Genomic DNA, 26,954 nt, shown 5'->3' on the forward strand with positions numbered 1-26,954 from the left:
TGAGCAGTGCCCGTAAGAAGGGGTCTCGTCGAGAAAATCCGAGCCGGAGACACCGCAGCAGCACACACGAGCTCGGGGAAAAGCCCTGGGACCCTCCCCGCTCCGTCCCTGCCCTCCCCGGACGTGGCCCATCTCGCGCCGCTCCAGCTCCTGGGCTCACCTTGATCCTCTCGATGCCGGCTTCGATGCGGAGCTGCTCCACCAGCTTCCGGGCCTGCGCTATGTTGTTAGTTGTTGACATTGTCGGCCATCGGCTCCAGGCCCCAACAAGCGAGAATCCTGCAAAACAAGGTGGGGGGGGGGAGAGAGGAAAAAGGGGGGAGTTGGCATCGAGCACGAAACCGCGGTGCCAGCGGGCACCACCTCGGAAAGTGCCGTGTCCTCACCCACAGCCACGTGCAAAGGGCTTCCACGAACCCTAAACTGACGACACCAACTTAACGCTTCCTGATTTCGCTTCAAGTTCTCCTTTCCTCTAAACAGCCCTCCCGGGGCACGCAAAAAAAAAAAAACAAACCCAAACAGAAACTTGCCGACGAAAGGGGAAAAACGAAACTTTTTCTGCAGGAAGCCCTGCCCGGCGCGTTCGAGTGACCGACTGGAAAAGAGAACAGACATTTTCCAGCCCACGTAACCTGCCCCGCGCCGCTGGCAGGGGGATGGGGACACAGCCCGACCGTGACCACCCACAGCTCTGGGGTGTTCCCCCCTCAATTTCTCATCCCCTTGTCCTGCCCCGACTCCTGCGGCGTGGTTTCCTCCGCACAGACTCACCCCTACGCTATTTATCCATCATTTTGCAAACCGATGTCCCTGAAAAAAGCAAGAGTAAGAAAATAAGAGCCACAGACGGTCCCGGGCTGGGTGGAAGGGGGCAAGTCAGGGCTCAGGAGAGGGGCAGAGGTTTCTCGGATGCCAAAGGAGGGGACAGGCAGCGAGACACGGGCACACGGGGGGGTACCAAAGCACGAGAGGCACCGACAGCTCACGTCTCAAATGAATATTCCACAAAAAAAGGGCCCAGGTGAACACGGAGAGGAGGAGAGAACCACCAGGCGAGCAGGAGCGGGGCAGGACCAGAGCTTTGCCCAACACAACCCCTGTCTGTGCACCAAGCATCGGGTCTCCGAGGGGCTCGGGGACCCCGTCCGGCTGCCGAACGCTGTGCCCGTGCCTGGCTGTGCCCATCGTGGAGCTTTAATGAACCCGTCACCCGGCCGGGTGCAACCTGCCCGCGTCCCTGCCACCGCCACGCAGGGAGAATGCGGGTTCAACAACCTCCCTCAAAATTTAAAGGCAACAACTGCAGAAGTTTGTCTGCGAGACCCACACAATCCATCACCGTCCCTGGGGGACACGGAGGGCAGCTCCGGCCACGCCGTCTGAGCCTCCCTTGGCCAGACGCCGAGCTCAGGTCGTTTCTTTATGATCGTTAACGTGGGGGTGACGCGGAGGTGTCAGGAAAAGTCACTTCCCTGCCCTGCCCGGCAGTGACTCAGCCCTGAGCCTTCACTAACGGCGGGGGAACACGGGGAGAGGGCTCCGGGGAGTGTCGTCTCCCACCTCCCACAGCCGGAGACACGGCGAGATGATGCTGGGAGGAAGGAAAGAGCCAAAGCAAACACGGGGCCGGGTCCCAGCGGCGCTCCCCGCGCCCCAGCCGCCCGCCCACCGCAGCCCTTTCTGGGCTGACTTTAATTACAGACTCCTCCAGTCTTCTCCCCAGCACCAGCAGCTTCAAAGCAGATGCTGAACCTTTACTGGGAGGGGGGGGGGGAGGGAAAAAGGGGGGAGAGCGTCTGCTCCATCTAAAATTCCTGCAGACTCGAGCCGTCTCGCCTGCGTTTAGACATTTAAGGGAGTTTATTCCAGACCACAACGGCACTCGGGGGGATTATTTAGCTTGGCAGCGGCAGGCAACGGGCGCTGAACTTTTCAATCCCTGCACGGCACCGGGCTCCCTTTGGAACACTGGAGGCTGCGGGAGAAAACAAGCGGTGCTTCAGCCGGCGTTACCCACCCCGCCGCGGCACCATTCCCCGAATCAGCAGGGTTAGTGGGAAATCTCCGCCTTCCCGAGTCCTGGAAGACGTTAGTCAGGACAACGCGGGAAGCCACGCTGTTGAAATAGAGCCTGGTGCTGGGGAAACGGGGAGAAGGAAGCGGGGTGGTCCCCAGGGGAAGGATCCTCCTCTCCTGCCCCCCGTTTCCTAAGCCAGCAGAGCAGGACGTCCTCCTGCTGGCAATGCTGGGGTCACCCCTGAGCCAGGACTCGGGCAAGATGTGGCTTTAACCAAAGGGTCCCGAGTCCTGCAACGAGCTGGACCAACCCCCCCAAAGTCCCACATCAGGGTGACAAACCACACACAAGGAGCCACCTCTCCTGGTGGATCTCATCCACCGGGGATGCTCTGCTCTGCTCTTTTCTCCATGAAAAAGCAGCAGCTCCAGGTGGGAAGGCTTTATCTCCGGAGACAGCTCATTCCTTCGGCATCAAGTGCTCTACAGACCCCAGCCCTGCGAGCCCTTTGGGATCTCAGAGCAGCAGTTTGTGTTCAACCCTGCGTGGGCTGAGCAGGACTCCAGCTGCACTAGCGCTACCGTCAATTTTTATGCCATGAATCCTGCAAAAAGCAGGAAAATTCAGCCACGGGGCAGCTGGCGCACACGCGGCTACTTGTGGCCACCTCCTGACCACCTGCATTTCCGAAGACACCCCCGCTAACAGCACAGACACCACCACCCCTCCCCGGCAAGCAGCTCCCTCCTCATGGACAAAACAATCCTTCGCCTGGATAAGGAGTTAGCGGGCGGCCGGGGGAAAAGAAAAACACACGCCATCGGGAGCTGATCTCCATTTGCAGCAGCCCAGGATCACCTGCGTGTACTTTCCCAGCTTCCTGTTTATGGAAGGAGGCTGATGAATCACTCCAAGGGGGTGTTACTTAAGGGAACTTCTGCAGCCCGGAGCATCTCGTGGCACGGGGACACCAGCCTGGCTGAAGGAAGGATGGGCTTTATTAAGCGCAGGATGGAGAAAGTCCTGCGGGAATTTGTCAAACTAGTGTCTTAAAGTCCTTGGCGTGACTTGGGGGAGGCTTTTTACTCCCTGCTCTCCCTGTAGCCTGGTTTTACGGAGTTTTCGCAAAGCGAAAGCAACACTTGTAAATCAGAAATGATGCTTTTCTTGGGTCATTACGGGTCATTACCGGCCCCGGCGCTGGCAACCGCTCTCCAGCTCATCACCACCATCCGCCACCCAGCGCGGGGCGAGCGGTTCTACAGCAACAAAATCTGCAGCAGCAGCTTCTAATTCCTCCTCAGCCACCGTCACCCAGTCGCGATGGCACCAGAGTCCCTTGGGGGAACCGGACGAGTGTCTCCCCCAACGCCACGCTGACGGCACGGTTCCTCTTATGGTCTTTCAGATTTCCAAGTAGAAATTTCAGCAGCGGAGCTCTGAGAAAGGTCAAGGGGAGTTTCATAGAATCACAGACTGGTTCGGGTGGGAAAGGACCTTCAGATCATCCCATTCTACCCCCTGCCCTGGGCAGGGACACCTCCCACCAGACCAGGTTGCTCCAAGCCCCCTCCAGCCTGGCCTTGAACCCCTCCAGGGATGGGGCAGCCACAGCTTCTCTGGGCAACCTGGGCCAGGCTCTCACCACCCTCACAGCAAAGAATTCCTTCCCCACATCTCATCTCGATCTCCCCTCTTTCAGTGTCAAACCCTTCCCCCTCCTCCTATGGCTCCCTGATCCAGAGTCCCTCCCCAGCTTTCCTGGAGCCCCTTTAGGGACTGGAAGGGGCTCGAAGGTGAGAAATTTCTTCTTGAGATCTCATCTACATCTCCCCTCTTCCAGTTTGAAGCCATTACCCCTCGTCCTATCACTACATGCCCTCGTAAAAAGTCCTTCCCCAGCTTTTCTATAGGTTTCACCGGGTGCAAAACCCTCCTCCAGCTGCAGCCCCCACTGGATGCTCATCCCGGGCATCCCGATGGCTCCTTGGTGGCTCCCGGTCCGGACCTGCTGAGCACGGGTTGGGCCAGCACCGCCACCAGCACTGCAGCCACATGGTCCCCGGCTCCGTGGAGCCGCAGCGGGACCCACATCGCTCCCGAGGCCGGTGTGGGTCAGGTCACCCGGCCACAACCGCCGGCCATGCTCCGGGACCGCTCTGCCCGGTGGGAGTTTAAAAACCGGCTTCTGTTACCTTGGTGAATAATTAACTAAGCGCGTCATTAGCAACTGGAGACCATCGGTACAAAAGATCCAGCCGGTTGCTGCTGTGGCACACGAAAGGCGTCCTCAGGATTTTTTTAAAAGCCAAACCAAACTTTAAAGATGTCATTCAGCAGAGTTACAGGGGTGTGTAAATAACTTGTGAGGTAAAGGTATTTGGAAAAAAGCCACACAGAAGCACGCGGAGTGAAGTATGTGTGATGGTGATGCAAGCCAGGATGACAGGCGGGACGCAGCTACGCCGTCCCTCTTCCGAGCTCGATGTTTTAAAGAAATCAATATTTGGAAAAGGATGACGTCTGCAGCTGGGCCTGGGGAGGAAGAGTGGGACAGTCAGGGCTCCTCCTGCCTCCTCTCCGTCATCTGAATGCAGAGAAATAACCTGTGGAGCCGGGATTCCTTCCCGCAGGGGAAGCCTCGGTGCCCGGCCCCGGCCGCCTCCTCCCAGCCCTTCCCGGTGCCCAGCCGGGGCCGACTTCTCCTTTCCCAGTATCTACTGGTGACTCCGCAGCAGGACGCCGCCGCTCGCCTTTCGCTGAGTCACGAATGGACATGGTTCAGCAGGAAATAGATCTTCCCCCACGCCTTTTGCCAGAGCACCGTCCGCCCTCCCGGCGAATCCACCTCCCGCTTCTCCCCGGCAGCGTTCCTGGGAAGGGCAGTGCTGCCCGGAGAGCACAGCCCCATTTTCGGGAACTGACTCCCGTTGTGTGAACGTTTGCTCGGTGTGAGGTTTTTTTTCACGCCGTCCCCGTCAGCAATTCCAGGAGGGCTGAAATCATCAGATGGTCTCTCGCACGGCTCTGGGCTGCCGGCCCCGGCGACATTTCGCTTCTGTGGTTGTAGAACAGCATCTGCAAAACACTGCTGCTGCAAGTTCAACACCGAAAATTACTAAAAATTAAGAGGGCACAAGAGCACGGGCTGTGATCTATTATCCGGCGGGGTTTTGAGGTCAACGCCAAGGAAAGCAGCGGCGATGGAGGGCTGAGAAACCCTGCAGCGAGTGGAGTGGGAGCCGGGGGCGCGGGGCAGAGCGGCCTCGAGAACGGAGCAAACAAATCCCGGGTTACGATTTGGCTGCGGCACAAGCATCCCCTGAGCATTCCTGCCTGTTTTAGGAAAAGCCCTGGAGGAGAACGTCCCACCGGTTAAGTCAGGACACATTCTGGAACGATCAGGATCTGTTGTTTTGAAGTGGTGTGTGTATTTTGAACCCACAGCGGGTCAGGATGCCCATAACCGTGTCCTGCATCAGCTCAGCCTTTGACTCAAGAACAACCACAAAAGCCCTCCCCCCTCATCAAACAAAAGAATTAAAAGGATTTAAAGCCTTTTTAAGGATTTAATCCCACGTCTCCACTGAGGCAAAGGATGACAAGGGAACATTTACGGGGCGGGGGGGGGAGCTGTTCCACACTTCCAGCCCCCGGCATCTGCTCCGCGCAGCCCCTGACATCAACGCGGGGCTGAGTGACGGCGGCGGAGCCCGAACCTCCGCCGCTCGCTCAGGTTTTCCCTTTCATGAGCCGATCCCTCGCGTACCGGGGAGACGGCAAAGGTAACGATTTCGGGCTGCTGGAGTGGGAATAAAAACAATCCAGAGGCAACGCAGCTCTTTGAGTCAGCGGCGAGCGGTGACAGCAGCGCCGGCTGTGACGAGCCGTGACTCAGCACGGGCTCCGCGTGGAAGCAGACGTCGCCTCCGTGGAGCATCTCGGGCCGGTTCCCAGCAGGGCTTTTGCCTTTTCAGCCGTTTATTTATTTATTTATTTATATTTTTTTTTTTTCAGCCCCTTTCATCCATTTCCCAACCCTGCCCTGGCAGGACCTGGGAGCTTCCTGGCTCCCGAGGTGGCTGCGGGATGAGGTTGGGCACCTCTGTTCCATCCCAGGGATATGGAAGGACCTGTTGTGTGTGTCCCCCCCCCAAATTTTCCCACCCAATGTCACCCTGCCCTCGGCGCCGCAATGAGACAGGAGCCGGGTCACAAGGTCTCTGGGGATGCCCATAACCGTGTCCTGCATCAGCGCAGCCCTGGCAGGAGATGGGAGCTTCCTGGCTCCCGAGGTGGCTCCGGGATGGGGTTGGGCACTCCCATTCCATCCCAGGGATACGGAAGGACTTGTTGTCCCCCTCCCCGCCCCCATCTGCCCACCCAATGTCACCCTGCCCTCGGCGCCGCACCGAGACGGGAGCCGGGTCACGAGGATGAAACTCGGTGTGCCGAGAGACCGGGCTTGCCAGAGCACGCCTCGGATCCGCACCGCGCCAGACGCCCGGCGCTGAGCACCCGAAACGGCTTCATCACCCAGCGGGCACAAAACCCTTTCTCTTTCCTGGCCCGGGTGCCACCCATGGGTGCCCACCCGCAGCCTCCCCCCCCCCCCCGGCACGGCAGGAAGCGTTACGCCAGGACAGAAATATGCACTGATCCCTCTCCTTTCTGAATTCCTCCCATACTTCTCATAGCTGGAAGCAGCCACTCCTCACAGGCTAAATAAACAAGCGAACATCTGAGTAACTGCCCGAGTTCTGCTGCTGCTGTCTGCCCCCGCCCCCGTCAAAGATTTAAAAAAAAACCCGTGGAAAATTGGTGTTTATGGATGTGCATGTGCTGGAGCTGCCCCATGGGAAGCACCGGGACAGCAAGCACATCTGAGCATCACAGAATCATGGAATGGTTTGGGTGGGAAGGGGACTTGAAGATCATCCCATTCCGCCCCCTGCCCTGGGCAGGGACACCTCCCACCACACCAGGTTGCTCCAAGCCCCCTCCAACCTGGCCTTGAACCCCTCCAGGGATGGGGCAGCCACAGCTTCTCTGGGCAACCTGGGCCAGGCTCTCACCACCCTCACACCAAAGAACTTCTTCCCCAGATCTCATCTCCATCTCCCCTCTTTCAGTGTCAAACCCTTCCCCCTCATCCTAGGGCTCCCCTCCCTGATCCAGAGTCCCTCCCCAGCTTTCCTGGAGCCCCTTGAGGGACTGGAAGGGGCTCTAAGGTCTCCCCGGAGCCTTCTCTTCTCCAGGCTGAACCCCTCAACTCTCTCAGCCTGTCCCTGCCACCCTCCTGTGGGGGTACCGGGACACATGGTGCTGGGGCAGGGATGTGGGGAGATGCTCGGGGTGGGGGATACGCTCCTGCATCTCAGCCTTAACCAAAACCCTGCTTTTTATCAGCCGCCCAGCCGCCAGCAGCATTTCTCTGCACCTCTGCAGTCACAGGAGGGTGACACGTCCCCCACCACCGAGATGGCACCAACTCCGGAGCCATCTCCCATAAAACCACCTCCCATGGGATCAGGGGAGGCTGTGGAGCAGCTCCCTCCCCAGAGAAAGCCTCCAGCCCCTGTGCCGAGGCCCTGGAACGGGCCAACACGCACCGCGCCGGAGCCGTCCCGCGCCGAGCCCCGCGCCGGGACGGTGCCAGGAAAAGCCGGGGGCGGGGGGGACGACACACGACATGAAGGGGGAGCCTGAGACTGGTAACCCAGTGTAAACCCGCTCGGTGGTTACTGCTTTTAAAGATGACCTCATGCTTTTTTGGAACAGAAAAAGGCTGTTAGGGCAATGGCATTTACTCCTTGTCTGGGCAGAACAAAGCCGGCTCCATTTTTCTTTTACACTTCCTGCATCAGTAGCTTTAACACTGAATGAGCTATTGAATTTTTTCCTGAGTGCAGCAATTTTTTCCCTTTCCCCCCCCCCACCCCCTCTCCTTTAAGACCTCCAGATTTCTATGGCGTGGGACAATCCTTGGGGAGAGCTCGGGGCGAGGAGCCGGCCCGAGGAGCCATCCCGGGATGGGATGGGATGGGATGGGATGGGAAGGGAAGCACCGGTGCCGTGCTCTGCCTCTCACTGCGGACGGGGGTTTATCCCCATCGCGGCGGTGAAACCATCCAGTTTTATTTTCCACCCCTTGTTCTGCATCACCCCCGGCTTTACCAGCACGGTGAGCACGGCAGGGACACCCAATGCGTTCCACTTCAGCAGTAAACAAGTTCCCCAAGTGCCCGTAAGCTGCTTGAGATTTGCAAAACGTCCCCTTGTGCTGTCCCTCCCCAGGTAAATTACAGCCTCCTCGCACCAGGTCGGAACTCAGCCACGTGTTTTAAGATGCTTCCTGTCCCTCCCGCAGCCACCGGCAGCTCCAGCCCGGCACTGCCAGACCCTTCGGAGCTGCTGGGGCCCATCCTTGCACTCCAGCCCACGTTTAATACATTAGAAGCTTAAAACCACATCGTTCCTAGACACCAAGAGAAGTTTTCTCCTCAATTTCGGGTCCACACCGAGAGCAATTTGGTTTTTCGGGGTTTATTCCTCCCCCGGCTCCGGTATCTCGCTGTGTCTGGTTCCAGATGGAAACCACCCAAACCAACGTGTCGGAGCTTTGGGGTTTTATCTGACAGAGAGGAGTAAATTTGCTTTTTTGCCCAATCTGGCTGGAAAGGCAGTGTGTTTGCTCTTCTGGATGCGGCGCGGCACAGACACCCCCGAGCTCGGAGCGGAGGGGTCCCCAGGGAACGGGATCGCTCCCATGGCGAGGGGTGTCCCCAGCAAAAACAGGGGACAAAAACAGCACGAAGCCACGCGGAGCGGGGTGCCCTGGGTTCGGTGGCCACCCGGCCGAGGTGACACCGGGGTCCAGCCCCGCTGTCCCAACGAGGTTCTGCCCGAGTTTCGGAGGAGGCTTTACCAGGCTGTTGGAAGAGGAGGGTGGCCCGGCCACTTGCCACTCGTCCTGGCCGCCCGTGTCACACATTAACAGCGTGTAATTAAGAGGGTTGTACAGCTGTAGGAGAGAGGGCGCGTGGCTCAGATGCAGATCTCTCTTTACCAGAAGATCCATTAATTGCTTAAGTGTTTTGTCTCTTCAACTGCTCCAGTTTCAAACCGGCCAAGGGTTGTGGAAGGAGAGAGCATCCCCAGAGACCCGCAGCTCCATTCCCTTCCCATTAAAGGGAACGATTACCTGGCCCAGAGAGCGTGAAATCCTGCAGGACGCATCTGCCAGAATCTCCAGGAGACCCGAACCCTCCCCCCCAGTTAACCCAACGCCGTCGTATTAGTTCTGGTTTTACACCCCCCCACCTTCTCTGCAGTGTCTCTGCAGCAGCTTGGGTGCCAGCTGGGGGGGGGGGACACCTCTGGCAGGACGGCCACCGCCACGGCAATTACACCCCATCACCGCCCCGGCGCAGAGCGTGTACCCTGAGTCACCGCAGCACATTCCGACCTTATTTTCAGACCACACATTTTAAAAAAAAAACAAAACAAAACTAAAACCACAACAAAACAATAAAGGCAGAGTGCAAAGGTGTTTCCACGGGTTGTTACCTGGAGCCCTCGCCCACAGGCACCGGGAGAGAAACGCAAAGCCGGATGCATTTTTCAGGTTTCCCCGCGTGGGAGCTGCAGATGCATCCCTGGTGGAGGGGAGAAGGCGAGCAGCGGGTTCCCGGGGGGGGGTCTGGGGCCACCATGGGGCTCGGGCGTTAGTCCAGGGTACAACACAGATGGCCAGATGCATAATAAAGGCTCCACCGTATAATTTAAACTGGGAACCAAAGCTCAAGGCGCTCGAGGGCTGTTCTGGGTTGAGGGCAGTGAATAAAGCAGAACTGGCTCCGTGCTCATCCTTCCTGCATTTCTGGTCAGTGCGGTGGCACAGGGAGCACGCAGAGGGGACGAGCAGCTCCCGGCACGGTCCCAGCCAGCGCTGGTGGCTCCGCAGCCGCCCTGATATGGGAATTAGGCCTTAAAATCTCACGGTGGCTGCTCGCTCCCCCGCTTCAGAGCAGCCGTGGAACCACCCGGAGCAGTTCCTCGGGATGGGAGGACGAGCAGAGCAGCAGAAGAAAGTCCAGCACCAGCTTTGGTCTGGGGGGTGACCTGTGCTCCAGCAGCTCCAGAACCCACCATGGCTTCCTCAGCTCTGGCAGGAGCGGGGGTTGCACCCCAAAACCTCCCACCCCCAGCCCAGCATCACAGTCTTCTTTCTTCTTTCTGCTTTCAGTCTTCTTTCCAGTCACCTGCATCTTCCCCTCCTCCTCTTTCTCTTCCTTCTCCTCTTCCTCCTCCTCACCTGAGATGACCAAACGCCGTCCCTCTGCTTGCAGAAACCATCACAAGAACTCACAACCCCCCGGCACCCTGGACCCCCAGCACGAAGGCCGTCTTGTGAGACACGGAGAAAGGAGAACCTCCTCCTTGCTCCGCAAAACGGGGTGGTGAATCCCTGTCCTTCCAGCATCGTTTCAACTCTGCCGCTCCACAACCGCCTCGGCAAAACGTTCATCACTTTCTGTGAAGATTTTTAAGCTTGAGGACATTTGTGATCTTCTAAAGTAAACACACACTCCTCAAACATCTCCGTGGAACGCCAACTAACACGTTTTGTGATCTTACCCAAAAAAACAGGGAGGGGGAAGGACGAGCATTTCATACCGAGCACCGAAACAAAGGCTGGGTTTGTGTCTGTTCTGTTGAAAACTGCCCACCGTCAGGTCCTGGAATATCTGTGCTTTGGTTTTCCTGCCCAAAAAGAGCGACTATGAGGAGTAACACCGATGTCTGAAAAAGCACTGGGGGTTAGTGTGTGTCTCAGTAACAGCAAAACTCAAAATACACTGGTCTGTCCTTGCAGCCCCCCCGCAGCTCCGCTTTCCCCGCAGCAAACCCCAGCCATCCCGCTGGGCCACAGGAAGGACAAGCCCCTCTTATTAACTCATTATTTTCACATGCAATCATCTTGGAAACAATTAGGGATAAGTTTTCAGGTCCGGGAGTGCAGAGATTGCCCCGGCTACAAACATGCCCCCAACTCATAGAATGGTTAGAGTTGGAAGGGACCTTAAAGATCATCGAGTTCCAATCCCCCTGCCCTGGGCAGGGACACCTCCACCAGCCCAGGTTGCTCCAAGCCCCATCCGGCCTGGCCTTGAACCCCTCCAGGGATGGGGCATCCACAACTTCCCTGGGCAACCTGTTCCAGTGCCTCACCACCCTCACAGGAAAGAATTTCCTCCTAATATCCAATCTAAATCTCCCCTCTTCCAATTTAAAACCATTACCCCTTGTCCTGTCACTACATTTCCTGACCAAGAGTCCCTCTCCGGCTCTCCTGTGGGCTCCCTTCAGATATTGGAAGGCTGCTCTGAGGTCTCCCCGGAGCCTTCTCTTCTCCAGGCTGAACAACCCCAGCTCTCTCAGCCTGTCTTCACAGGGGAGGTGCTCCATCCCTCTGATCATCTTCGTGGCCCTCCTCTGGGCCCGTTCCAACAGGTCCATGTCCTTTCTGTGTCGAGGACTCCAAAGCTGGACACAGTATTCCAGGTGCGTTCTCACCAGAGTAGAGGGGTAGAATCGCCTCCCTCGCCCTGCTGGCCACGCTTCTCTTGGTGCAGCCCAGGATGGGGTTGGCTTTCCGGGCTGCCAGCGCACGTTGCTGGCTCATGTTGAGCTTCTCATCCACCAACACCCCCAAGTCAGGCTTGTGTCGTTAATTATGGCCTGAAAAGAGGGACAGATTTACTGACGGAGAACTCAATCTGGACATCCCGGCCAGACGCCGTGGATGTGTCCTCGTCCGGGAGGGCTTGGAGCAGCTCCGCACCCAGCGGGAGAGCAGGGAGACTAAGCAGGAAGCCGGGCTGCGGTGTGGCATGGGAATATTAAATTATAGAAGGAGATAAAAGCACGGGAAGTTTAGGCTGGATATCACAAAGCTTCCTGAGAGCTTCCCGCGGCTCCCGAGATCTGAGCTGGGAAACGCCGCGAGCATCACCCCATTTAAGGCAGGCAGGGGACGTTTTAACGTGGTAAAACTTCATTCCCCTCCTCACGGAGCGTAAAAAGGCTCTTCCAGCTGCTCCATGAGGTGACGTGAATTCATCGGCCTCGTGCACAAGCCACTTTGGGGTGAGATGAGGGGATTTTGCGGCATCGGCCGTGACACAGCAACCCCCCCGGCACCGAGGGGGCGGAAAGGTTCCGAAATGACTGTTTTGAGTTTTCTGCAGATAAAAGCACAAGGCGCGAAGAGGGAGAGGGAACCCTCTGACTAAAGCACCCACATTCGCCCGCCCCCAAACCCCACGAGCAGCATCCAATACCCAGGGGGATGCGCCGCTTCACCCGCCGCTGAGAGAGGAGGAACCGGCAGATGGACCTGGACCCCAGCCCCAAAAACTTGGACAGTGCGAGGGAGAACGTCTCCCGGCCACCCAAAAATCACTGCTGCAAAAAAAACCCACCCTCTTTTAAAGCAGAGACCCCTTTGGTCACCGGTATTGGTGTCCAGAGGTGACACCACCTCTATCGCTGCCCAATTTCAAGCTTTTCAGCAGAGTTTAACAGAAGCTTCCGCTTTTTATTACCTGGGTGACTCAAAACCGGGCCACGTTGGAAATGGTAAAAGAGATGCCCAATTCTTTTATAAGGGAAAAGGAAAATAAAAACCCAGAGATGAGGGGACGGGTCTGAGACGGGTTCTGGTGGAGAAAGCAGCAGAGAATTTCCCCGTCAGTAACGCTATTAAAAGAAACAATTCCCCGACGTATCTACACGCTCAAGTCACCGCAATGCCCCGATAAAATTCTGTCCTTTAAAAGTTATCTTATCCCAGGGATAAGTCTCTTTCCTGAGATTCCTCAGCAGCCGGTGTTTTCCCGGGACACAGGAGCGTTGCCATGACCTCGGAGCCCCCTTGCTGCCAGCCGGGAGCCGAACGCTTCGGCTCATTATTCTTTGCTCAAACTTATTTTGCTTCTCCCCAAAATAGGATCACACGCTCAGCACGACAGCTGGCCGCACGGAATTCAAGGAAGATGACAAGAAAACCCTAAAAATAAGCATTTGAGGCAAATAACTGTGAGGACCAGCCTTTATTAGGAGCATTGTGCCGATTATAGTCTCCATTCCCGGGGAGATGGTGGGAGTTCTGGAGTGTCTGTTGGGCTTCGCCCAGCCCTGGGTGCAGGGGATGGAAAGGGCAAGGAGCCGGGTTTGGAGTAACTTTTGAGTTTTCATTGTGGGGAGAGGGTTTGGTGGGAATGACATCAGAACCGCAAGCTACAATATGCTCATTGTGGGGCTGGGCAGAGCCTGCTCCACGCTTCTGGAGAAGACAGGGAACTGGGAAAGAATGGGGGTAAGGCGGCCGTGACCAGCCCTCCCAGTACAATGTGCCCCTCAGCTCCCTTTTTTGGTGTTATGGAAAAAGAATCGGGGTTTGTTCACCCCGATGAGTGCAGCTATTATACCTACGCGCATTCAAATCCCATTTCAGAGTGACTAAAAATAGCTTCCCAACCCCGGTTAAAGCCATTTACCCCCGGTTCATTGTTTTTGGCCGGTCTGCGGTGACACCCTCAGCCCAGATCCCAGCAGGATCCAGTTCACATCCCAGGACGAGCAAACCCTGGAGCTGCCGCCGAGGCTGTTTTCCCCCCAAACGGGTGCTGACCCGGGGACAGTCGGTGGGGAGGTGGCACCTCCAGACCAGCCACCTGGTCCCACACGCCTGTGAATAAGCAGAATCCACTCTAATTTAACCTTTTATGACTTCCAGACACACACGGAGAGACCTTCCGTCGCTACTCTGTGGCCCAGACCGAAGGCAGCATGGTCTGACACCGTCCTGGTCACCCCGGTGTCACCGCAGAGACGATCACCTGAGGGGGCTTTGGGGAGGTCACCCGCTGCTCCAGGAGGAGATATCCCACCCCAAGGGGACTTAGGATGTCTGCTCCAACGTCATCACCTGAAGGGGCTTTGGGGAGGTCACCCGCTGCTCCAGGAGGAGAGATCCCACCCCAAGGGGACTTAGGATGTCTGCTCCAACGTCATCTTCCTTGGTGACCTTTGGACCAGGATTCAAGGCTGACTTATTTCCTCCTCGGCGAGGACCTGAAGGTGAAGTCTCCCCCTTCAGCCCATTTTCTGCAAGGTCAGAAATCCCAGCAATGAACAGGATGGTTCCTGGAATGACACCACCCCCCCCCGTCCCCCTCCTGCCTACAGTGGGGGATGTGCTGACCACCCCTCGATAGTTCTCTATTTCTGTATTTTCATTGCACTGCCTGCACAAGGGCAGTATTTCCAACCATCAGGCTTGGGGAAAAAAAAAAAATAAACCAACCACCACCCCAAACCTGAGGTTACGGCAGAAATATTGACTTAAAAATTAAATCCCTTCTGTTCAAGTGCAGGGAGATAAGGGACCCTTCTTCGTATGGAGAGGAGCCTGGCGGTGCTGGGAAGCGGCGTTCAGCTGGTGCTGAGCAAACAAGAAAAACGCTGAGCAGCCGGTTGCTGCCCCGGGGAGCCGGGAAGAAACCTCGGGAACGGGAGCCAAAAGCGTTTCCAGCCCCTTGTGTGCGAGCGGAGAGGCCGACGCGGGGTTGGCCGGAGCACACCTCCGCCGGCTTCCAAAGAAAACATATAAATCACAGGGTATTTTTGGCTGCCAGAGCGTTGCTTTGCACTTCGTGTACTCAGAAAGCCCATTTGAAGGCACAAGCCCAGGGCACTGGCCGTACTGGGCTGCTGCTGGGACCCGTTTGCCAGGGTCGGGGGTGACTAAAGCCCGGCCCCAAGGGCCAGATGGAGTTTGCGTCATCACCACACGTACAACGTTTTGGGTTTTTTTTTTTGTTGTTTTTTGTTTTCAGCCTGCCCCGCTTCAAAGCATCACAATACCCTCACCCCCAGTGAAAAGAAGAAGGGTCTAAATGGTAACACCTGGAACCACTAACCCTGCTCTGCACAGCCGGGGGAAAAGTCAACCACCCGGTCCCTTAAAGCAGAATTACAGACTTCTGTACTAGATTTCTCCTTCCTCTGCCAGCTGGGTACCTCCCAGAACCCTCCCAGAGGCCTTTAAAGTACATTTCTTAGCAGAATTTTTAGCACGTTTCAACGAGCGGAGCTTGAAGCGTCGATGGGCATTTGCTTTCCTCTGGTGAGAACACCCAAGAGCTGGTTTTCCAGGTTCACAGATGAGATCTTGAGCCTGAGCTGCTCGTGAGAATGTTTTCCTTTGCTTTAAACCGCAATTACTGCCAAGGAAGGGCCAGATGGAAACCTCTTTATTGGGTGCATCTGCTCTGGACACGGCGGGGTCACGCTTTACCACCAAAGCTTTTCTGCTGTGGGTTTTCGCAAACGCTTTCTGCTTCTGCAGCGAAGAAATCTCCGGAGCTGGGGGTGAGGTTACTCATTGCAAATATTCTGAGGGACGGGATGTGAGCAGCAAAATAAGCACAGGAGAGTTTTAACATCCTGAATTCAGTTTACAGCAGTTGCGTCTTGAGTCAGCAAAGAAATGGGGTGCACCCGTGTCTGCAGCGAGAGCTTGTAGCATCTTTCCAAGCCCCGTGGAACTCAAATACAAAACCTTGGCTGCTTTTCCTACAGAATCACCTGAGAGATGGAAATGAGCTGGGAAAAAGCGCTGGAGCGGAGCAGGAGGGGTCGGGAGGGAAAGACTGAAAGCAAAAAAAAAAAAAAAAAAAAAAAAAAAATCTCTCTAGACTTAATGGTGCCATCAATGAATCAAGGCAACCCTGCCCCGACAAACCCAGCGCCCAGACGGGTGGTTGCTAAAGAAAGTTCAATATTGCAACAGAGATGAAGTAAGGCATTGACTCGACAGCCACGGGCAATATGTCCAGACACCGGCTACTGGCCTCCAGCAGGGAGAGCAGAGCAGTTTCCACCAACCTGACCCCGAGAGTCCTTCGCTGACCTCGAATCCCAACAGACACGGTCCCAGTTTGAGTTAGTATCTCACAGCTGGGAGCGAGGAGGAAAGCGATTCAGGGTGGAATTAAGTAATATCTACAATAGCGTCATGGCTGGGACCCCGAGCACAAGGGAAGGGACGCATCCTCGTGGCACGCGTGGAGGGAGGACACACGGAGTCCGGCATCGCTGGGTGAGTAAAGCAGAACATCACCACCCGGCTTTGGGCTGGGCACCTCTGGGCACGCGCTGCACTAAATACATACCTTTTTAGCTAATACAATCCCCAAATCCTCTGACCCCACCCAGTAATTAGCACCCCATTGCTAACCCAGCCTCAGAAACCCAAAGTAAGATTTTTTTTTTTTATTATTTTTTTTTTTCATGAGGCAGGAACCTCCTCTCTCTCCACCGGGGAAATTCAGACCCGTGATTCCACCCTGGTACGGCTGAAAAATCACACCCTATAGCTCGGTGTTACGTAAAAAGTCCAATATGTGCTTCAGAATTAATTACCAGCTGGAGGTACCCTGAAGCTGGTGGGACACTCAGGGACGATCAGCCACTGCCAGCTACTGGCTGCAGAAAGGACTCGTTGCCCTTTTGGGGCCAGTTCCTCTGTATTTCATCAGAAAAGCGAGTGACCTTTTGCAGCAGAGGCATCACATGAGCACAAACACTCCTGCTTTCTTCATACACCCAGAAAACCCGCTGACAGGAGGTCGGTCCTGTGACTTTCTCTAGTCATCTTGTTTTCTTTGCTGAGGCAGCTACAGAGGGGGCAAAAATGATGCTGAATAGGTCAGCAGAGCCGGGGCGGGGGGGGACCCGTCTCCCTCCCTCAGCCAGCCGCAGGCAAGCAAAACCCCAGAGTTTTGCCTCCCAATTGGAGGAGGACGGGGTTTCATCAGCCCGACGGCACTGTTCGATCAGCCCGATGACACTTCTGCACTTGTTTCAACCACCGAAGTCACTACCCTCAAAGAGAAGGCCAGTATCTCCACGTGACCGCAGCGTCTGGGCGGCTGTTTTCATGCAAACCCGGCTCTTTTGGGAATGCCAGATGACGGCACCGTCATGTGAGGCTTCGCAACGAGGAGCAACTCCTCCGTCGGGGGCTGGAATCCGCCGGGCAGAGCGGGGAGAGGAAGCAGAAGGTCGTTTTCTTTTGTCTCTCTTACAGGAAGAGAAGTCACGTTGGGCTGGCAGCGGTTCAGCTCTGAGCTCAGGGCTGGGAACCGCCGGGGCTGGAAATCAGGCAGAGAGGGCTAAAAAAAGGGAATTCACCCACTGTGTGAAAGGGCTGCGCCAGAAAACACGTGAGGGATCTGCATTCAGGTGACGGGCAGCCTTTGGCTCGGGGGCTGTTTTCACTGGGCCGCTGCTTCTATTTAGAAAATCACCCGCTGCGGGTCAGGAAAAAGAGAAATATGTAAAACATTCGGCTCCCCCGAACTCGGGGCGTTAAGCAACGGCTGTTGTGCAGGTGCCCTCCTTCTCCGCTTCCCCCGTAGGCACCCGAGCATCGCTGAGCCCATCACCCGCACCTCCGGCTCCTGGGAGGGGGGGCTGCGACATCAACCCTCTGCCAAAATTCCGACAGTCACCCAAGGGCACTTTTTGCCCCCAGATTTCATTCAGACAAGCGCAGTTCTGCAGCCGCTTCAGCCCCCCGCGCCTGTATGAACTCACTTGCAAGGTGAAAAATCACCAATGGGCCTGGCTGCTAATTTGAAACCGAAAGAAAGCAAAGGGCGAAAGCTTTTCTTCTACACAACAGGAACGCAAACAGGGACGGAGAAGGGTCGGTGCCGGCAGCATCCGTTCGGCCGCAGAGCTGGGAGATACAGTACAGCGTCACGGACCACGGGGACCGAAACCGCTCGTTATCACAGAAATACAGGTATTTCCTTCCAGTTGTGTGTCTAAACAGGAAAACGCAGGACACCAAGAGCATTTTTAATAACTTGTCAACATGAGTTTTTCACCCAGGTGCTCTGCTTCCAATGACACCCTGAACGGATTCTGAGGCAAAGCATGTCACTGAATAAAACATCTCTGCCCCGATAAAAGTCTGATTTAAGGAACGGATTTCCGTGCACGCTTGGCCAAAGCAGGACAAGTCTCCAGCCCCTCCTGGGACGCAGGATCCTCTCCAGCGGCGTGCGCCGGACCCCAGGGACGCCGGAGCCGGTGCCTGACGGCGTCTTGGCATCGAGCCGGTGGCTGGAGCGGGTCCATTGGCCCCGGGGCTCCCAGGGAGGGCACCAGGGACCACCCTGCCCACATCCACCCCCAGCTCCAGCAGCCCTTGGCCCCACACGGGCTCACTGCAAAGAGCCCTCACCTCCCTTCCTAATCCCCAGCAAGAACCGCTGTGTTCCCCTTTGCTTAATCCACATTTGAAAAGCACATCTGGGGGGAAATAGATGGTCAAAATCTTGCAAACAGAGCAAAAACGGGTTAGAAATGACCTTCTCTAGCTGTTAGGGGCTCCTTGCTTTTATTTCTTTTCGAACTGTTAGACAGTTTAGATGGTAAAGAGCTCCTAAAATATTTCCATGTAAAGTTAGACCAGATGAGCCAAAACAGTCGGCGATTCCCACTCCCCCGATGCTAAAAGCAAGCAGAGGATCTCACACCAGCAGCGCAGCCTCTTCGTTTTTGGGGGGTGGGGGGGTGGGTGACGACTGACGGCGAGAGCAATTCAGGAAAAGGAGCAGCCGGCCCAGTTTTCCCATTTAAACCTAGAACAAAATGCCCCGCTACAACTGGGTTTAGTCGAAACCCGTAGGAGGCACTTCTGTGCCAGAGCAGGAGGAGCTCCAGCCACGCTGGAGCTGTACTGGTGCCATACTGGTCGGGCACCAGCCCGCGCCAGACAATCACACCTCACTCCCTTTACAGCAAGTTTACACAACAGGGACAGAAAAGCTTTTAAACCTGGTCCAAAAAAACACGTACGCCCAAAAGATGTTAAGAGAGGCACCGAACTTAGACCCTGCTTTGCCTGGCGAGTGAAGAGCCCAAATAAACATCGTTATCCCAGGAAAAGAGGAAAAAAATTCAGCCGCCTTTACTTCTGGTGTGATCTTTCCAAGTTGAAATAAAGCCCAGCGCAGCAGCCTGGCCCTGAGTTCACATCACCCCCTCCTGTCCCCGAGCGTCACCCCCCTCTGTCCCCAAGCGTCACCCCCTCCTGAGCATCACCCCCTCCTGTCCCCAAGTGTCACCCCCCTCTGTCCCCAAGCGTCACCCCCTCCTGAGCATCACCCCCTCCTGTCCCCAAGTGTCACCCCCTCCTGAGCATCACCCCCTCTCCTGAGCATCACCCCCCTCCTGTCCCCGAGCATCACCCCCCTCCTGAGCATCACCCCCTCTCCTGAGCATCACCCCCCTCCTGTCCCCAAGCGTCACCCCCTCCTGAGCATCACCCCCTCTCCTGAGCATCACCCCCCTCCTGAGCATCACCCCCTCTCCTGAGCATCACCCCCCTCCTGTCCCCAAGCATCACCTCCTCCTGAGCATCACCCCCCTCCTGTCCTCAAGTGTCACCTCCTCCTGAGCATCACCCCCTCCTGGCCCCAAGAATGACCCCTTCCTGTCCCTGAGCGTCACCCCCTCTTGTCCCTGAGTGTCACCCCCTCCTGTCCCCAAGCATCACCCCCTCCTGGCCCTGGGCATCACCCCCTCTGTCCCGCTGGAGCAGGACCAGCTCCCCCAGTTTCAAAAAAGGATTAATTCAAACTGGTACGTGATGAACCCCAAGCTCAGTCCGACCCCGCAGAGCAGAGACAGACCCCCCAAGGCTGGGAGAGCACAAGTCACCCCAACTGCTCTTCGTGGAGAAGCGTGTCAAGAAATAAAAGCTTAATCTGATATCGCTTATTGATTTTTCCAAGAAAAAACGGCCTTGAACGGCCGCAAATCGTACACACTGTTTTCCACTGCTCCTGGAAAATTCCCGGGGAAAACAGAAGGAAGAATAAACATAAATATTGAACCCAAAGCGATGGAAAAAGTCCTGTTTAACACCCGCAGCCTCTTCACAATGGTGAAACCGAGAAATCCCACAGTCTGTGACACCGGGCAGGGCGAGGGTCACACACAGGGTGACCTCCGTGGCCGGGGGCTGCGTTGCCCATTCGGGGTACCCCACAAGCAACTGGCGGCACTGGGAATGGCTGAGGAAACTGGGGGACCCCCCCACGAGCCCCGGGTTCCCCCAAACCTGGTCAGACCAGAGGTGACAGAGGTGATGGTGGACACCGATGGCAGCGGTGACACTGGCCAGGACGGGAAGGTGTTTGTGGGGCGAGCGGAGCCGGGGTGGTTTTGCCGTGACCAGAATTCCCGGGGCATCGCTGCCGAAATCCCTTCTCTCGGTTAATAAAAAGCACATAAAAGGGAGAAGGAACGAATCGAGGTTTTTCGGCCACAACAGCGAGTACAATCCCTAACGCGCTCCGCAGCCTCGCGTGCCGTTCGGAGACTCTGGATGGGATCGTGCTGCATTTTTTAAGGTAAAAAAAGGCGTCACAGAAACATCTGCTCATCAGCAGCCGGCCCTCCCCGCACAGCGCACTCACTCACGGCGATATAGTTTATATCACGCTCATATCTTTTAAAAGGACCTGTTTATACGCTTCGTCTCTAAACACCCAAACCAGAGCTGAAAGCCCGAGGAAAACTGGAAACCCGTAACCTCCGCAGGGGCCGCTTATCCCAAAGTGGAACAAATGACGGGCAGCGACACAGGAACCAGCGTGATGCTCTGGCTGCCCCATTCACCGCGTCCAGCGGGAGGGGACGGGCAACAGGAAACTCCCATCCCACGATAAGCTCAACTTACAGAGGGATTAGTGGAATTTTACCAGTTTCCTCGGTCGGTGACACCGATCCCCGAGCCACCACGCTGGCTTTGCTTGTCGAACATCGGCGGCGGCACGAGGGAGCTGCGGACGCCAGGATTTACCCGCCGTGGGGTTTATGGCTCGGCTTTGAACCCGCAGCTGCAGAAACCCTTCCAGTGCCCTGCTGCACCTCCACACCAAAAAATTAAAGAGTTTGCGCTAAGACTAACTTCTAATAACCAAATCGGAGCACCCCTCTGGCATCCCCCGCTGAAAGGGGCAGTGAATTTTGATGTCTTTAAGAAAGCGCAATATTAAAACTCTCACGGAAAGATTCTATTGATCTTCACGTTTGCAAAGACCCTTTTACCTTTAAAAGGTCTCAGAAGCCCAGCCCAGCCGCGTGCCCTGAAATCCCAATTTGCACTCCTGCAAATTAACGCTAATTGCATTTGACAGAAAACGGACGGTATTTCTGTTCTGCAGAAGATGTGCCACCGACGGTCACCGCGTCACCGAAACGCTGCCTTTCGGTGACCAAACCTGGGTAATGACGACAGAGAGACTCACCCGAGGTGTGCACAAAGCCCGGTTGTTAATCCCTGGCTAATTAACATCTTCTTTCAGCAGCTGAAGTTACGAGAAACACACACTTAGAAGTTACAGATGACATTCGCACGCCATTAGTGCCGCACACCCTCAGCTTCCACAGCCCATTATTTCCCCTCCAATAGTATTTAGTCCAGTATTTCTTGCTCAGGGACTATATGTTAATTTTGAAAATACATCCTGGTTCATTTTATTATATTTTCCACCTTAAACCCCGCTCTATAATGTTAGCAAAAATACTCTCAAGCTGCTTAAGAACCTCTGGACTTAAGCCCCAAAACTCAAAACTCCAGGCTACAGGGTCAGCTCTCAGCTCCCGGAGAGCCAGACATCGAACAAGATGAGGATAAAATGTTGTGCAACGCAAAGGGAAACACAAACCCAGCCACCTAAATACAAGTTTGATTTCTTCAAAATCGAACCACAAGCCCCGTTTGCAGCGCGGGGGGCAGGAGGGGCCGGGGCAGCACCACGAGACCCCGTCTCCAGAGGACTATTGTCCGGCTTCTGAAAGAACGGGGTGAAATAAAACAAAAATATTTGTAAAACGCAATGAGATTTTTTTTTTTATTTTTTTTTTTTTTTTCCACCACCACCACTGGAGAATGTTTGTCAGGCAGTCGGCCAGCACCGCTTCAAAGAGGGGGAAAAAAAAAAAAAGCATGTGGTTTTTGCACAGCTTTGTACTTGACTATTAAACACACACACACACAAAGCCGGGCTGAGGGAGGGAACCGGGCAACCGGGGCTTTGATGCAGGAGAAAGTACGTCAATGGGCTGCATCACTGCAGCGGGGCCGGGGAACCCTCCTACAGCATCTCCTGCCCCCACAGCTCGGCGAGGAATGGGGGGGGGGGGGGGGAAGAAGGCAAAAAAAACCCAACAAAAAAACCCCAGACATGGCTTTTCCCTCCCACAAAAGGCCAAGGCTGAGTCAGGTGGGGGGGGTAACGCGGAGCCGTCCCACGGTGGGACCTCCCTGCAAGAGCCTGGACCGGGGACGCCAACAACCTCATCCCGCCTCTCGCAAAGATGCTCGGGAGAAGGTGGTCCCGGCACGGCCATTCTCCCCCCGCCCCCTCGCTCAGGCATCGTTAAAAAAATAAGCTGGAGGAAGCCAAGCAAAGCCCATTTAGGGCAGCCGTTGTCCGTGCTGCAACACACCGGGCTTTCACACAATTTTGTTTTAATACAAGACCATTAACTACACGTTACGGGCTTGTTCTGGCTCCTGCCTGTCTGCAGAGCTTAATTTAGGCGCATGAAAAAGACAGGTCTTAACTGAGCCCTTAAGAAGCGCCGTTTCCAGCAGCCCTGGTTGGCCACGAAAGCTCCTTCTCGACTCCCCAAATTCCAAAGAGTTAAAAACCCAGACTTTGGCCTCATTTCCCACTGGTTAAACCTGGCGGAGGCTGGCACTGACCTACCCAGCCCTAAACCTTATGGCACCGGGGCTCTTCCAGCCCGTTCCTGTGCTTTTTTGAGCGGGTTTTGACGCCCCTGCGGCAGGTTCCCGTGGGCAGAGGGGGGACACCGAGGTTCCCAAGCCACACACTGTCCCCTAACGCCACCGGCACCTTGCGCAGGGGGAACCCAGCGCCACCCCACAGATACCACTAAAACCCTGATGTTACCGCCCGGAGGTTTGATTTACACCCGGCTCATCCCGAAAAAGCCAAGAGAAACCCCCAGTTCCTGTTCCATCACAGGCAGGATCGCACGTTCCCGAAGGATTTAACGGCAAAAAGTGGGAATTCTGAATCGGGGAGTGTGGGCTGCCCCGCCGGTGGCAGGCAGAGGTTATTCTTAGCAGCTCGCTGAATAATAGGGTTTATTTAAAAAAGGGAAAGTCCTCACGCTGTACGAGAACCTCGAATGACTGCTGCTATTTGCCGAAAGTTTCTCACTGACGCGACGGTGAATTACCCGGGGCTGCACTGACCTGGAGTCTCCTGCGCTAAAAATAAAAGGGAAGAAAGGCAGGATTTAGTATCTTGTGAAAAATGCCTATTTGGGCTTGTCGGGGCGGCCCAATCGCTGCTTTGGTATCAGTTCCTGCTGTTGCTATAAAAAGCCCGGTAGCAGAGCAAGTATCATCCTTGGCATCGTACGTCTCCTCCTCCTCCTCCTCCTCCTCCAGCGGGTGGCCGGGATCCAGTCCCATATGAAGCCAGGGAATCGCGCTGCCGCCTCCTCCGGCCCCGAGGAACCCGGACCACGCATACGAGCTCCCCTTCCCACCGCATGCGGGGGGGGTGTGAGGTTTTGGGGTGAAAAGGGGCAAGAAAAATCCCCTCCGCATCTGACTGCAGCATGGGACGGGTCGACTGAGGAGTATCTCTCACGGGATTTTTGCTTGGAAATCCACAAGGTACTTTAAAAGACTCCTAAGAGATGAAATGATTTTAAAGAGGATCATTCCAGCTGCTGTAAGATATTCCTTCTGGGAATTTAATGTTCTGGGAAGTGCCGAAGGGAGATGCTGCACCAGAGACCGGCGGGATGCTCGGAGCACCCTCAGCTCCCACCTCGGTCGCTCCAGAAAGCCAGGACCCTCTTTGCCACTTCAACCCCCAGATTTTCATCCCAAAGTTGCCAAACAGTTAAGAATAAAGTCCAAACCGGGGGGAGTAAGTTCACTTTACCCCGGCACCAACTCATTTGGTCCGAACTGGGCTCACCCCGACAGAGCTTTTACCAGACAAGCGCAGAACTGTTCGGGAGGGCACAACTTTTGGGGTGAAATTTCAGAATTACTCAGAAAAGCGTCTCGCACGAGGTCCGGGCAGAGCTGGAGGTTGCCGCGCCAGCTCCCGGTGCCGGCCAAGGCAGGAGGACGCTTTAGCAACGGTGTGGGGAAAAAAGGAGGAGCTGCCGCCCCATTTAGTACCTGCGAGTCCCCGAGGGGGTAATCGATGGAGGAAAAGGCAGCGTGTCTGCTCCGGAGCCAGTACTTCCTATGGAGCGGGAAATACTTGGGGAAGAAAAGGTAAAAGCGACTGCAGAATATGATGACAAAGAGAAATGAAAGGCGCTGGATTAGTCACCGAGGGCTAATAACGCCCCTGAATCCAGCGCGTGCATCCGTTCATCTCCTCCTCCCAGGGCTCAGGGATGCTCCAGACGTTCCACCCGGAGCGGCTCGAACGTTAAGCGTGAAATGAGGCAGATCCCGCTCCGGCAGAGAGAAGATCATCCCTCTGAGAGCACGGAGATCCCGCGGAGCGGGGCTGAAAACGCCAGGGGAAATGCCCAGGGTGACTAGAAAGCGAATTCAAAGCCACCACAGAAGACGGCGACGGGGTTTCATCGAGCTCCTCACCAGGCTGTTGATCGGGGGCAACGGCGAGTCGTGCAAAGGGAAAGATGGGCTTGTTTTTACTTATTAACGTGGAAGGAAATGCTTCCAGAAATAGGAACTAGAGGAATCGGTGCTGATGACATTCGCTCTGACCTCATTTGTCCTCAGGAGATGTAAACACCGAGTTTCACTCTCAGACTGATGGACAAAACAAGCCCTGAAAATCCCTCCGAGCTGTCAGGGAAGGAAAAGTGGTTGCGTGGTTTTGGGTTCTTTTTCAAGTAGAAGAGAAAGAGGAAAAATGACCGAATTCCTGAAAAAAAAAAAAATGAACGTTCACCTAGAAAACTCTGGTTTTAAAGCCTGGTTTACAGCCTGTTTTCCCATCACCCCGTCACCTCAAGGTCCCGGGTGCAGGAACTGACTGTTCAGCGGGTCAGGGATCACGGGCGAGAGCAGCCTCTCGCTGACCTTCTCCTGCTCTTCAGCTACGGTGTCCCCCACACACGCTCCTGGCTCGCTTCTCGGGGAGTGAAAAAAGGAAAAAAAAAAAAAACAACCCAACGAACAGTTTGGAGCGGGCTGGAGGCAGGAGAAGTTACTTGTCCTGAAGAGCATCAGGGGTTAAGGCAGCACTTATGGCTCAAGCACTATTAGCAAAATTTTTAAAAAACCATGGGGTGTTCTAGCAGTAAAATCCACAATTATCACTAATTTGATGCCCAGAGCCGGTGTTTTTACCGGCCATGGCTTAGGCTTGACAATTTTACGTGTCTGACAGCAGCAGAGCTGCTGGTGGCAAACAGTCCTCTGCTTCCTCTGATCGCTCTGGGTTCATTTAGATTTTTTTTAAAAATGGACTAATTTTGCACGTTCCTGCAGCCAGAGGTAGGTATGGACCAGCCCAGCCGTGGGACGGCCCAGGCACGGGAGAACAAAGGCAGTAACTGCAGGACGACAGGGAGGAGAAAGCAGAGGAGACTCATTAAAGCACTGGGAGACTCGTGACACATCTCACGCTGCCGCCCACACTGGAGGCAAACAAAATAAAACAAGCTATTAATGAAAAAGAACAGCTGATACTACAGTGACCTGAGCACAACTTGCAGGGGACAGAGGAGCTGAGCGTTCGAGGTGCCACCAACGGGTGGCTGCGGCACCTCCGGCTCCTCCACCAGTTCCATCTCCCAAAATTTCACTGGGCAGACTGGGCTCTAAATTCAGTTTGTGCTGCAGATCCCCCCCAGCCGAGCCTCGGGAGCACACGCGCATCCCCTGGAGATAAAACACTCCGTGAATCAGCGTTATCAGCCCGGCCCCGAGCTCCGCGGTGGAACAGTCTCATTTTCCCAAATGCCAGGGTAGGAGTCGGTGCCAGCCCGTTAGTGCCAGCTCCGGCACCGGAGGATGCCGGCGGAGGGGGTAACGTGCCTTGAGGAATTCAGTAAAGTCAGCCCCAAATTTAGGGATTGGCTGAAGATTCTGCCAATGTGCCTTAAATGCAGCTTTTTAAAAATAAAAGGGTTTATTTTGATAGGGCACACGGCGCGTGGCATCACCTGGGGTGTGCAGGGGTGAGAGTGCGGCAGAGCCCCCCCCTTCGTGTGAGGAGCCTCGTCGAACGGCTCCGGTAACGAGTTTTCCAGGGGCCGTTTGAGGCAGAAAAAACGAAGAAGCCGATCAGGGCTCCACGAACTGACATCTCAAAGGGGTTGAGAGCAGCCACGGCGGAGCAAGAAACCCCCCACCGCTCCTACAGCGGTTTTGAACGATTGTTGTTAGTGTTGTATGACCCGTCAGCCTGTTGCTGGCATTCAGGATGGGAGAGTAGATTCCCGGCTTTGCAGGAATCCTGGAAGTCTCCTATTGTCCCGTCCCCCTCACCAAATTGCCCGTTTCATCAACACCAGCCCTAATTGCTCCTCAGAGTGGGAAGCATCATCTCAAAAAGCTGCTCTGAACCGACGTTTCAGGCGTCTGGTGGCAAATCCCCCCCGTCCCCAAAGAGCATCACCCGAGAGCAGCGTCCCACCCCCAGGGTCGCGGTGGGATCCGGCTGCCGACCTAAAACCGTTGGCAACTTTCACGGCGGCAACGAGAAGACAGAACGCCTGCTCAAAAATCCATGAGCCATGGGCCGAGCGCGGCGAGGTTTGGCTCAGGAATAGTAGTAGAGAAACTGCAACCCGTTAC

The 26,954-nt window shown here is 55.5% G+C and overlaps 1 protein-coding gene across 2 annotated transcripts in view; it reads right to left on the reverse strand.

The window, feature by feature from the left end:
• GNG7 (G protein subunit gamma 7) overlaps positions 1-26,954 on the reverse strand; it is a 72,814-nt gene that overhangs the window by 3,716 nt on the left and 42,144 nt on the right. Inside the window, exons 1-2 of one of the 2 annotated variants that reach the window (XM_074163671.1) lie at positions 2,879-4,281; positions 161-279 (exon numbers count right to left, since the gene is read on the reverse strand). In XM_074163671.1, coding sequence (XP_074019772.1) covers positions 161-241 — 81 coding nt within the window. In that variant the 5' untranslated portion in view covers positions 242-279; positions 2,879-4,281. Of the gene's footprint in view, positions 1-160; positions 280-2,878; positions 4,282-26,954 lie in introns of those variants that run through there. The other variant, XM_074163669.1, reaches the window with a different exon arrangement.

Source organism: Numenius arquata, chromosome 25, assembly GCF_964106895.1.
Source record: "Numenius arquata chromosome 25, bNumArq3.hap1.1, whole genome shotgun sequence".
Lineage (NCBI taxonomy): Eukaryota > Metazoa > Chordata > Aves > Charadriiformes > Scolopacidae > Numenius > Numenius arquata.